The 13,468-nt window shown below is 34.7% G+C and overlaps 4 protein-coding genes across 6 annotated transcripts; 1 reads left to right on the forward strand and 3 right to left on the reverse strand.

Moving 5' to 3' along the window:
• Nucleotides 1-12: 12 nt before the first annotated feature.
• Nucleotides 13-915, forward strand: LOC118646437 (zinc finger MYND domain-containing protein 10-like; the record flags this gene model as incomplete). Its single annotated transcript, XM_036289348.1, is given in 3 exon segments — nt 13-156; nt 226-458; nt 534-915. Coding segments are annotated over 3 exon segments (447 nt in total), but the record flags the coding sequence as incomplete, so codon positions are not given.
• On the reverse strand, nt 871-2,255 carry LOC105831565 (40S ribosomal protein S12). Its single transcript, XM_012671772.2, has 5 exons — nt 2,163-2,255; nt 1,992-2,027; nt 1,658-1,792; nt 1,231-1,435; nt 871-974 (listed from the first exon to the last, which is right to left on the reverse strand). The coding sequence occupies exons 2-5, from the start codon at nt 2,006-2,008 to the stop codon at nt 906-908; spliced, it is 426 nt and encodes a 141-aa protein (XP_012527226.1). The 5' UTR covers nt 2,009-2,027; nt 2,163-2,255; the 3' UTR covers nt 871-905.
• Nucleotides 2,256-2,939: 684 nt separating this feature from the next.
• Nucleotides 2,940-11,235, reverse strand: LOC105831563 (ETS domain-containing transcription factor ets-5). Of its 2 annotated transcripts, none has more exons than XM_028194920.2 (3): nt 8,126-11,235; nt 3,978-4,242; nt 2,940-3,751 (listed from the first exon to the last, which is right to left on the reverse strand). In XM_028194920.2, the coding sequence occupies exons 1-3, from the start codon at nt 8,415-8,417 to the stop codon at nt 3,424-3,426; spliced, it is 885 nt and encodes a 294-aa protein (XP_028050721.1). In that variant the 5' UTR covers nt 8,418-11,235; the 3' UTR covers nt 2,940-3,423. The 2 variants fall into 2 exon arrangements, with proteins under 2 accessions (XP_028050721.1, XP_036145242.1); XM_036289349.1 differs by lacking the exon at nt 8,126-11,235 and adding an exon at nt 4,716-8,036.
• Nucleotides 11,236-11,381: 146 nt separating this feature from the next.
• On the reverse strand, nt 11,382-13,205 carry LOC105831564 (ER membrane protein complex subunit 7). Of its 2 annotated transcripts, none has more exons than XM_012671771.2 (4): nt 12,915-13,114; nt 12,580-12,838; nt 12,300-12,374; nt 11,382-12,101 (listed from the first exon to the last, which is right to left on the reverse strand). In XM_012671771.2, exons 1-4 carry the CDS (start codon nt 13,112-13,114, stop codon nt 11,973-11,975), a joined length of 663 nt encoding a protein of 220 aa, XP_012527225.1. In that variant the 3' UTR covers nt 11,382-11,972. The 2 variants fall into 2 exon arrangements, 1 of the variants encoding a protein (XP_012527225.1); XR_004964014.1 differs by having other exon boundaries at nt 12,004-12,101; nt 12,204-12,374; nt 12,915-13,205.
• Nucleotides 13,206-13,468: the final 263 nt, after the last annotated feature.

Below are 13,468 nucleotides of genomic sequence, written 5' to 3' on the forward strand. Positions count from 1 at the left end.
TCTGTACCTTAGTTGCAAAGGCATTTGCATGAAGATATACTTGATCAAGTTCCTCCATTGATAGAACTTAAGAGATGGCTATCTTATTTAAATATGTCACCGTCGATGCCAGCCTCAAATTCGACCTGTCCGATTCATATCGAAGTTATACCACAGGTATGTCGTTTTTTCTCTTATTTCTTCGTTGATTATAAATTATTACAACATTAAATATGCTAAATACAGATAAAGTCGAGTATTTTGGAAAAATATCATAAAAAGTGGAAGAAACTAGCTCAACATCAGTCCAAGTACTTATTTACAACAGATGCAAGTTTTATTAAGGACGCTGCACAAATTCTGAGCGATGTCTACAATTTGGAGAAGTTAGATCGCATAGAAGCGAAAAAGTGTTTGGTATGTCAAGAGTTGTCTAAAAAACGATGCTCCAGATGCAAAGATGCTTGGTATTGCAGCAGGTACATAGATAATATTTCGAATTTACCAAGTTATGCTAGATGCATTCAAAACATTGATAATTCTTTCTCTTACAGAGAGTGTCAGGTGAAAGATTGGGAAAATCATAAGAACATTTGCGATACGTTAACAAAAACTAAACAGTGATAACAGATGCTTAAATTAAGAATATTAATATGAGTAAGAATACAAATATAATTCATCAATGTAATATATATCTTCCTATCTTTCATCTTTTGTCTCTTTTAAGTTACAATAAAATATACATGGACACAAAAATTGCAACGCTTTCTACAATAAGGATATTTTGTTGCAAATTTTCAAAATTTATTGGAAAAAGAGGAATTGCGATTTTTATATCCATATATATACTTTTACGAAAATTCTAAGAGATTCAGGAACAAATATAGCATATTTTGTAATTATGTCAAATATTTTATTAAAAGATGTTAATGTACAGCGCTTTGTTTAAGATATTCCATCAAAACATCCTTAGCAGGTGTATCTTCACCAAAATCCTAAGAAAAAAGAATTTTTTATGCAATAACAGAATGACAACAATAGAGAAGAGGAAACATTGACAAAATCATATCAGTAAGGCACAATTACAGCATGGTTTGTTTATTATATGGGTTCTACTCAGTAGAGGGAGCCTAAATATCATCATGTGTTTTATAATTATTTTATTAATTTATTCTTTATTAAATTTCATAACTACTATCAGTTTTTCACAAAAAAGAGAAACAAAAGTTTTAACATTTTAATATAGCCTACCTTTATGACGACGCACGAGCAGCCAACCACTTTGCGTGCTTTGCCTGCGCTGTCAATTTTACACAAGCCAGCCCATTCACCTAACTTTTTGTTATTGTCTACTTTTATCAGTGGAATTTGATGTTCATTGCATAATGCTTGGACCAATTTCTTATACATCGGTTCATCACAATTATCTGCCAGGATACATAGCATGGCTTGTCTCCTGTAATATAAAAAACCCATTTTATTAGTAAAAATCATTACATTTAATATTACTTCTGGTACAATATTTATTATTTAGAGTGGAAAGATGTAGTAAAACATAATTTACTCCAAAAGAAATGTTTTCACACACACACACACACACACACACACACACACATATATATACATACATACATACATCTAATATTTGTTTATTATTTTTCACATGTCTGTATCTTACTTGTCTAAAGCTTTAGCAGCCTCATGGAGTCCATGCACAACACCATCGTGAATAAGAGAATTCTTTAGAACCTCCTGCAGTGCAGTGTTAACGTCCATATTACCACCCGCTGCTATCGCGGATGGCACATCGTCACTGTAAGGAAATTAACAAATAATTGTATTGCAATCAAGAAAATTTAACTAATTATTATATTAGATACATTTCAAATTTTTTTTGCTTGTTACAAAACGTTCTTTACATTCAGCAACTCCGTACATTCATGATTTTGTTAATCTATTCAAGAAAGAATTCATGACAAAAGAGAAACATGTCAAAAGCATCTAATACTCACTTTTCCACGTCGGACATATTCGAGCGAGCTGAAGAGCTGGAAATAAATACGGGACATTAATATTTTCGCTCTAGGAAGCGCATCTCAACGCTTTCATGGACAAGATACATAACGATCTTAAAGTAATAAACGGATTATAATCACGCCAATATTCAGCGTGACTTTACTTACCTTTCTTGCGGGTCGAAGAGAGCAAAAGAGAGGTTATCTTCGTTTGGACATGCGCTAGTTTGATCACCAGCGACGCCACGCGCATTTTTGATCGACGCTGGCAATTGACATAGAAGGACATCTATGAGAGCCGAAATAGCATTATTATCGAAGACCGGTAATGCGTGTGGTATTCTGTGTCGATAATTAAGATCACGTCCAAGGATTACGCGAATATTTTCGCGAGCGTAATAAACCGAATTACGTCCATAATATCGTACAATTACAATGTTTTGATTTAATGCAACTTAAGATTATTTCAATGTTTATACGGTACGTTTTCTCGCGACTATGTAATCTTAAGTATAATTGTAACATAGATATATATAATAGAAAGAAAATGTCGAACTGAGATTTTATGCGCCAGGTGACATTTGACGTTTTTTTAACAGTTGAATAGCGAATAGCGCTAATAGCGATGTTGTGACGGTTTTATTTTCTTGATTGGTTTACATAACGGAGAAATATTTCTTTTTTTCTACATATTTATTAGATAGAAAGTCGTGTTTACAAAATATACATTGCGAGTATGAGGACTGATCTCAGCGATTTTGATTAACTTAAAACAATCGGCCGATTAAATTTATCGCTAATTACAAAACTTGAAACTTGTGCCTAACCTATTTTTTAAAATTAATTGTATTACTTAATACTTAAGTGTATCATTAATTAAAAGTATTATATCTTAAATAAATATTATGCAGAAAACGCATGAGGAAAACAAAATAATACGATCGGTTTTAAGTTTTGCTGTTGACAATCTATAAATTTAATCGGCTAATTTTTTAAAATTGGAATTGGTGAGATCGGTCCTGATTCTATTAACGAGCTAGATCAATTGTTATAGTAGATTATAGTAGATTGTATTGCTTTGAATACAAGACTGATATATTTACAAGCTTCCGCCTTGGAGCGCGATTGTGAAGTGAAGGAATCCCCAGTGATTGCAACACTAAATGTTTAAAATATTTCGCGTTCTATGTATGTAAATTTTCAATATTATCGTCATGTACAGTTCTTTCTTAAGATGTGTCGATTAACAATGAAAACTAAAGCTAATGTTTCTTTTTAACGTTTTAAGATATGAAGAAATGATTATGTATGATGTAAAACCGCAATGTATGATGATAAAATGGACAAGAAGGAAAAGGAATCGAAAGAGCGCGAACGTCCACTGAAGTTTACATCAGCCTCGCATGCCTAAAAGAAGTTGAAAGTAATGTTATGTCGATGGTGAATATCGATATTGCCAATAATGCGGCGGTGGCAGCGGTGGTGGCGGCTGTTGTTGACTATTAGAAGAGGATGTTTCCGATTGCAAGGAGGATGGTATAGAGTGCTGGGTAGCTCCAACTGGATATAAACGATGAGTACGAGGAGCCTGATGATGAGGATGGCAGTTCGCATTTGTTGTCATGCGCGACGACGTTGACGCTTCCAACATAATGCCAGCTTGTGACTGACAAGCCATTCTCAAACCATGGAAATCGAACTTGTAAACATAACGTTTACCATGAACTTTTGTCATTATGTTCTTGTCATAGTAATATCTGCAAAATAACATTGTTCTTTTTTAACATAGTGCTGTGTATTATGTCGTTTCAGAGCATTTAAATCTACAATCTACAAGGATCTTGAGAATGAGCTGATAAAAATAAGCTGATAAATATACAGGGTGTCCCAACGCACGTGAACCATTACTCATAAAAAGGTAAAAGGGATCGAGATGTACATAAAAATCCAATATTGTCCAATAGTATCCATTTATACAATTACCTCAATGCACGTGACAGCTTGTCGTAATTCATGTTAGGCTTGCTCTTGCGCTCGCCCCAACGGCGCGCGACTTCGTCCGGATCGGTGAGCTTGAATTCTCCGTTCGAGCCCTCCCACGCGATGCAGGACGAGTTGGACGAATCCGAGAGCAGCTCCAGCAGGAATTGCCAGAGCTGAACCTGTCCGCCTCCGACCGCCCCCGAGCCGCCGGCTCCAGCCGTTGATCCAATCAGCGAGCAAGTGCGTTGTAGGAGGCTGAACCTTTCTGCGAGCAGAAAACGGTACGCATGCACGCAAAATCCCGTTCTCAAGATCAAGTCGTTTGGACCGTGAGAGACAGAGAGACGAGAGCGATGAATCGTCGACTTTCTCCAGTCTTGTCTATTCTCGCTCTGCTTGACACGGTTTTTTATTCCTTCGCCCTTATCTCCATATCATCTAAGTAAATTTTTCGTCACATTTACAAGATCCGTCACAAAACGACGATTATTGATTCGGATTCCATCGCGAGAGTATACGAAATGCCGAGCAATTATTCTAATATGCTCTTTATTGAAGTTGTGTTATATATATTCTATTTTTTACATTGTCAAGAGATAATTGTATTCATAAATATAACGTAAATCGTTTTTCCGCATTTGTTGCAACATTATGTATAAGTCCACGAGCGAGATAAGGATAATATGCGCATGATTTTCAATATTTCAATTTCAATTGCTTCATTTTTTCTGAATTTACCGTTGTAGAGGATCGCAGCGGCCGAAGGGTGTAATCTGGTATCCTGCTGAAGATGTAGAGGATGCGTCTGAATTCTCCACATTACGCGCCGAATTTAATATTTTGGCCTAATCTTGTGCCATATAAACGGCGCTTTCGAAAACTGATAAACGATAAGCCCATCGTCTCCGGAATTACGCGCATTGAGAATTCGTTTTCTTGCTTTTTCAACAGACTCTACGGTCGTCTTGCAATTTTAAGGTTTATTACGATCTTACATTTTTTTTATTTGAAAGAGAAGTAGCATGTATTGCTATTTCCATGTATGATTAGCAGAATAATAATCAATGTTAGTTTTACAGGAATTTATGCTGAATAATCATAGTACAAATAATCATTGAGAACGAATTACAAAGTAATGAATATATATCAGGGAATATCAATTAAGATTCATTTCACTGATCTCGATGCCATTCTACACACTTCGGATTAGTACACACGCGCACGAAAATAAGCAATATCAATCATCAATGGAAGGTAGACGCATTTGGAATAAAACTCTGCCAGTCAGTGGACACAGAGCGACTGAGCGACCTTTGCCCCTGGTTATTTCAGCCCTTTGCGCCCCCACTCTTGGTAAGAACGGAATACCTTTACACCACCCCCTCTTCTGACGTACTGCGCTTAGAGTACTTACCGAGTGTCTCTTTTGCTCTTATTGTCTCTTTCAGAATTTACGCAATAGATCTCGAGATTTTGAGCAAGATCGTTAAAGCCATATAAATTTATTTGACATTTTTTTCCTTATAAGTGGATTTTTCAATCTCTTGGTTTGGAGTGATCGTTTTTTTTTAGAACGCATTTCTGTAAAAATTTTATACTCATCATTATTCATACTATTTAATATTATTTCACTTGTCTTATGTATAGATGTAAACTAAAAGCATACAATTGCTCGTCCCTCTTTTCGTTCAATATGGAATATCACAGAAAATATTTTTAAATTCTTTTGTACACTTTTATGAAAATAATCTATCATAGAACTATCGATTGAAGTGATTACTTGTTGTAAGCTGTGCTTATGTTACAGTTGTATATATTATATTATAAGACACTTTAATAGAAATTCTCGTATCAAATATTTTTCCATATTAATTGAGTTAAAATTGGAATATTTAGATTTTTCAGTCTCTATAACATTTGTAATGACGTATAAAAAGTTTACATACTATCTAATATAATAGATGCATGTATCTAATTGTGATACGCAAAAGAAAGAAAAAAAGAGAGAATGTATAAAATCTTATTTTATTATTCAAGCGTCTATGTTAAAGATGACACAAAGTACTCAAAGGCTGACGTGGATTCATTCGAGGATGCACATATTATACACGTACGCATATACGTATAAATACAAAGTGCATGCCGTAAGTGCGAAACGAGCGTAAATGCGGCGAGAAGGTTTTAAGCGATGTGTGACGGAGGTGTGACGCGTAAAATTATCCCGTATACATTCAAGATCCAGAGAACGCTTGCCGCTCATCACGAAAACAATATAGTCGCGCCCCGCGGCGAGCTTACCATCCCCGAGCCTGTTAGATCCTGCCCCTGGAGGAGAGCAGAAAGAGGGGTAAAAGCGGTCGCGCGCGGCAAGCTCGTAACCCCTCGTGGCACCACCTTTCCGCTGCCCTAAACACTCGATGGTTTATTCATGAGGACTCTCTCACCGCGATAACACTGATTCGTTTAATAAACGGCTGCTGCCGGGGCGAGATGGGCCGACACACACACACACACACACACACACACACACACACACACACACCCACACACACACATGCAGAGAGAACAAGAAGGAAAGAGAGAGAGAGAGGGGAGGGGGCAGGGAAAGAGAGAAGGGCTGCAACGTTATTCAAACGGACGATATATCTCGGAGGCTTACGCTGCCACAGTTCGGTACCTCTCACTTTTCGCTTTTCTTCTTCCACGTCCAAAGAGACGGTGCTCGAAAGTCTGTATTCCGTATACCGAAAAAGAGGGAGGAATAGAGCATAGACAAAGGAAAATTATGTTTTATTTTTGTTGTATTTCCCGATCTCCGAAATACTACTGATTAGCTTGCGCTTGAATATCAATATCTCAATAAATGAAATTATAATTCAATTACTATTATATTGAGCTACAGAGAATCAAGTCAGAGAATGGAGTATTTTCAAAATTGAATAACAGTGTTGCTAAGGGGAGAAGAAACAAGTAACAGGGGAAAAGGTTTCGTTGCTTAATTAATAAATGATCATTGTAGACAATCTTCATATTACGGATCATTGGCGGCGGCAACAATTTTATCTTGTTTTTTTATGCTTCTTTACTTTAATTCTACGAAACCGAGACCAATTTTAATAAAATAATATTATACTGCTAATATGATTATTATATAAAATGTTTTTGTTAAATATCACAGTTCATTCTTGTAGAAACCTCTTTTCGTACGAAATGAAATTTGGTTTAATCTTAGCAGGTTGTTTTCTTCATTTCTTAGAGTATTGCTTTCTGACTCAATCGCCTCGATCTTATATCGACAAAATGTACGGACGTCTCGACACATACATTGCTTTTCCCTTCGGTTCGGGGTCATGCGAGCGACAGAGGTGAAGAAAGTCTAGGGTGAAACTATCCATTCGACGATATCGATATTTACTTTCCTGCCGGACCGCGTTTATCTGTAATAGATCGCCGCCATCGTTAAAGCTTTAGATAAGCTCCAGTTGAACCAGAATCGGTCCTTGGGGAACGGTTAGCCTTTTCCGGTCACTCTCCATTCAATCATGACAGGTCCAAGACCAAATCCCCATTAAGCTTTCCTAAAAGCTTTGCCATTTAGATTTATAGCGTGAATCGCCTTGAATTTATGTTTGTAATTAATATACACAAGGAGGAGGCGTAGATGTGCGGATAATAGTAACACTTTACTCACATTAACCCTCTGTCTGTACACTTATTTTCACTAACGCGGTCTGTACACTGACCCTTTTTTGTTCTCTCCTTTTGTTTAAATGTTAAATACATTCAAAAAATCGGAAAAAATTCCTAATTACTCTTGAGTGACTACATTTTAAATTTTAATAATTATTTTGATCATTTATTAAGGGGGAACCAAGCTCTGTCTATCGCCAGTCTTGTGGTTACGCAAGTGAAAAATTTTGCTTGTGCCCTTTTAGGATCAGTGTACAGACGAAGAGTTAATAATAGTATTTCAAAATCTCGAATCTTCAATATCTCAAAAACGTCGAATCGATGTTGGCTAATTATTTCTAACGGGATAAAAACTTAAACAGACCGACGACTCTGTCTGAGCTTTGATAGTATCCCTAGCTAAAAAGTAATATCAATAGGAAAAACATAATTTTAAGCTTATATGTGTTTAAACTTACCAGTTTCATAATCTTTGTTCTCTTGCAGTAAACACGGAGTATATACACCAGTCGCTTGTAAACGAAGATGCGCCAAGTGTTTTGCCAAGATACTACCTTCTGGGCCACCAATATCCTGCCAATTTTGCAATGTTAATTGTAACAGTTCCTTGCCAGACGACGGAAGTATTGTTGCGATGGATCCTAATTTTATGGTGAATGTTCGACTGCACCATGAAATCCATTCGTTTATATGATTCGAATTCCACTTGGATGGATCTGAAAGGCGAGAACTCGAGATTTTTTCCTCCATCTTAATAGATTAATGTATAAATTCAAGACGAAATCTTCACATATATTGTTTGCCGATTATTAGATATTTACCAGATGGCACCATAGTTTGCTTGGATTCCTGACGACCGTCCGACTCTTCATCGATGTCCGACGTGATTTCATGTTCCATTTCAACGTTGTATGTTCCATGCACTTGTGGAGACGCACGAGGTTGTTTGCCGTCTGAGAACGATTGTGTTTCCTTAACACTTATACCCCCTTAATTTTGATTCCGACTTTGAATTTGATTCAGAATCTGTTATTTCAGATGACATCTCATCTTTCTTCTTCTATTCCAAATTTAGAGAATTCACAATGCGACGAAAGATTTTATGATTTTTCTTCTTGAATTTATCATTTATTATCGCCATGCAATCTCAAGTAACATCGGGCATTTTCGTCTAATTTTGACATCAACGTTGTCTTTTTAATAAGTAAAATCACATTTCGCAAGTTCGGCAGCCTTTATCGAGATTAGGTTTGAATTGTTGTCACAATATGTTTCGTACACATACATAGCACTTTCATCAGATTGGTGTTCATTCATTTTTATGTTGCACTAAATTATTTCCCTTTACAATCGCGATTTCTTTGTTTGCACTCTTTTAATTTGTGAATATTTATATTTATTGTAAGTATATGCAAGGTTCCTTAATAAATACAAAATTAAAAGAAAAGTTGGAAGGATATTGATGTATTTTATGAAAAAAGATGTTCCTATGAACACATGTCCTAAAATAAAAAAAAGAAATTAAAACTAAATAGCTTTAATCTTTAATTGGTTTAATTTTTATTTTATCTTGAAAATGTTTAACTGCATCAAAAAAGATTATTTTTGTATAGAAAAATAATTAATATCATATACACACATACAAAATCTGAATATCTCTCTAAGCACTTTCTAAATTTTTAAAATTTTTATTTTTTTCTCAACTTGGACATTCTGTATTTTGAAAACCAAATATTTTAAAACATATGTTCATAGGAACATATTTTTTTTTAAGTCAAAGAATATCTTTTTAAATTTTGTATTTATTTAGGAACCATCTTGTATAAATTTACCTTAACTTTCTTCTTCTATACATTTTGCCCGCTACAAGTGTCTGAGTACTTACTTGATCGCACGTTCAATCGTCTAATTATTTTTTTCGCAATATAAGAAAACTCGATCTCTATGGTACAACACAACATCGCGTAATCACGTCACGAGACGATGCTTCGACTTAGTCGTTGCCGACTTGAATGAAACAAAATCGGTCGGGAGGCGAATCACGGCCGAACCGGAGACTCGATTGGCGAAATATGGATTCCCGGAAGAGCGGTACACTCAGCCGCTCTCTCGCTCGGGCAAGCGGCTTGCTCCTCGGCTCCGTGCATCGTCGACCGCTGAATCACGCCTGTGATTGCTCATCTTTACTCACGTTCTTTTTTTCATTTTTGTCAATTCCCACACTATGCGGTCCCACTTCCTGGCGTCAATCAAGCCCGAATAACATAATTTTCTTTCTTTTTCTCCCAAATTTCGTGAAAAATTCTTTTCGTAAATCGTCGCGTTGCGACAGAGCTTATCTCGCGATATCTTAAAATATTTTAACGACAAATTTAAGAGTCACCCTAACTTGTTTGTGTAAAAATACTTTTGCGTTAGTTGTAAATTGTGAGAGATCGTTTTTCTCTATCTCTCTTATGTAGGACTCCATTCTGTGTTTCGTTTCTGGTGTGAGCTACAGATGTGCGTAGATATTTTTTTGGACGACCTAGATTTACATATTAATCATTCTTGAAACATACACAGAATGTCGCAATGCTAGCTGGTTTTTTGTCATACAATCTGACTTGAATGTTCCTAGAATACTTTTTTTCTTTTCCATCTACCTTATAATAATGGAAGTTAGATATTGATTGAGTTTAATACAATTATTTAAGGAAAAGCTTTTTCAGTCTTTCTATATAAGAACTTGATGAAATATTGAGAATAAGTTTATGATTAATATATAGGCACACTCACATTCCTTATTTTTTCAAAAATTTTTACTACACATTTTTTAAACTTAAAATATAATTTTCTAAATAGCATTGTGTAAGTTTTATGAGAAAAAGAATTTAATCGCAAATAAAATATAAGAATTAAAATCTTTTTACATAAAAATTTCGAGTAAGGAACATTTTGGAATTTAAAAATAAAATTTTAACGTATTTATTTTTGTGTGAGAATACAAAATGTTCATTATAGATTAAACTATGTAATTTTCTTCAAAATTTATGACTAATAAAAATTGTTATTATATTTACATCTAATTTTTTTACATCTATATTAATAAATATTTTTAAAGAAGCTAGTTTTTATTTAAATTTTGTTCATTATTTATTATTTTGAAAATGACAGTGCTTTAATCTAGATCTAGAGAATCTGCTTAAAATAATGTACAAATTAATTTCATAAGTATGTTTTTTTGTACAAAATATTTTAAATAGGCATTTTTCAAATAACTGGAAATCTAAAGTTGTGTTATTGGATTATGTTTTCATTTCATGGTTTATTTATAGCCTAGCATAGGTAATAAAGTATACCATTGTAATCGTCCGTCGATATACATATACTGAATTGGAAGTATTTTAAGTCTTCTGTGTTCTTTTATACTTTCACTTAGATATCTTTTGTAAAATAAAATCGAAATTATTGTCTCGATTTGTCTAAAAGAATTTTCTAGATGTGCTGTTTTGATTAATAATGAAATAGGATAATGAAACATTGTATCGAATGAAATTTACATATTCTTCAAATTAGAATAATATTTTGTGTAAGAGCAATCCATTTGTAAAATTATTGGGTTTCCGATCATCATCCCATTTGTTTCGATTTTATACAAGGTTATTTATAAGATTTTGAGATTTGAATGAAGGACAAGGTGGATGGTAATCAACTGTGAAAATTCATATTTCAAGAATTTATATATAATTGTTTATTTGTGATATTGATAGATACATGCCTTTTTATGATTTAGAAAATTCTTCTATCTTGTGCCTGGACATCTTACATAAAACAGGATTAATCTAGACATCACAGAGAGTGACCGACACAAGAAGGTGTAACAAAATAGTGTCTTTGTGACGCAAAGTACAATTACATTGTACATCATTGTTATGTTATTAATCATTTTAGGTTAATTTTTTTCCTTTACTTATATTTATACAAAGCTTTTTCTATTATTTTATGAAATTGTATATGTATATAAAGTAATTATATAAAACAAACGAGTAACAAGTTAAAAAGTTCCCGATGCCGTTTTGTTTTTCTATTTGGACGCGTGTAATGGATATGCGAATCACTTTTATAATTTCGCAACTACGAGAATATATTAAGCGCTTTCGAACGATTGTTCAAAGGCTTAACATATTCATAAATCATAGCCTTACACTCATTACAGAATTGGAGCGTTTCTCGCTCTTTCTATCGATATCTTAATCTATTTTAACGACTAGAGTAAACATATACACATATAATCACCTACGGATAATAAACTAAACTAATACATTATTGTCTTTTCTTAGCAGCTTTTACAGCCTTTGATTTTTGTTTTTCTCCTCCAGAAAGAAAAGACGTTATTACTTCAGACATTTCTGGCATATTATAGATAGTGAGATTATTTAATTGCTCCATTTCCTACAAAATGCATTTAGTTTATGACTTTGTCAAAGACTAGAGTATATAATCTACGTGGTAAATTGTATAATATTTTATGTGGACGAGAGATGAATATCTTACAGTATTATTTTTCATTTATTTATAGATATTTAGAAAAAAGAACCCTCCTAGTCTTTAGGGTCACTCAATTTTTGGCTGGTCTTTAGGTCTTCTTACCTTCCTAGTTTCAGGATCATTCATAATTTTTGGCAGAATCATGATCAGTATAAGTGGCAGAACCATCATCAGAACCTGTAAGAAGATGGAAAAAGATATCATTATTTTAGTGAAGGCAAAAAAGTTGAAATTCATGCTGATGTCTACATCAGGCTTGTTCTTTTTCGCTGCACTGCTGTATTGGTGCAATAAGTTGGAATGAGAAAAAATATATTAATCTTATTTTAGCTTATTGCACTAATGCAGCGACAAAGAACAAGCCTATCAAAAGCTCTATTACCATGGGATTGAACAGGAAGTCCGTTAATCGCCATTGCTCTCTAACTTGGAAATATCGAAATGGTGCTAAAGGCCTCATTTTCAATGGATAAGGTACTTGAATTACTTGCGACGTCTGTATCAAATTAACTTTTCGAGCACGGAATTTTCCTTTGGAATTGATCTCCACTCTAACTGGTTCGTAAACGTAATTCGGATTCACCACTTCAACCATATAAGACCCAGACGGAACGTTTGTGATTATGAATGTACCATCTTCCCTAAAATAAAACATGCTTGTTCAAAATACGACATGCCATGAATTTGTCGACTTGTATCATGCGTGTAGTTACTTACCTCAGAAAACCGTAATGCTCTCCTCCGTTTGCCATTACATGCGTCATGAGCTGCCACCCAGTAGAGGCAGCGTTGTCCCAGGGGAACACCTTCCCCTCGATCACAAACAGATCCGTAGACCCATCTTCCTCATGCTCCGCTTTTACGTATTGCTCGCATAAATTCGCGAGGATTACAAGTAAACACAGAATTCTCCTCATGACGAGAGAACGATCACTAACCTCTCAATTTTGTACCTATAAGCTGCATATCACTGTATATTCACCTGTGGTCAAGTTGGCGATGCCCACGACATCTGTGTGAGAACATCAGTAGTTTGTTCCGTACTACCGAGTGTGTTCCGAAATATATTGTCGACGAGTCTGTCTTTTTTTAGCTGCGCTTCTTGCATGTTTAATTTTTCTTTCTTTTCTTTTCCCGTTGGAGAGAAAAAAAAATAAACCGTGCAAAAAGTGCAGCTAAAAAGAACAGATGTCTCATGTCATCAGTTGGTCGAGCTCAATGCAAGTTTCTTGGAATTCCATTTGATTGGCTAGTAAAAATAAAACGCAGCC

This window comes from Monomorium pharaonis, chromosome 7, assembly GCF_013373865.1.
Source record: "Monomorium pharaonis isolate MP-MQ-018 chromosome 7, ASM1337386v2, whole genome shotgun sequence".
Taxonomy (NCBI): domain Eukaryota; kingdom Metazoa; phylum Arthropoda; class Insecta; order Hymenoptera; family Formicidae; genus Monomorium; species Monomorium pharaonis.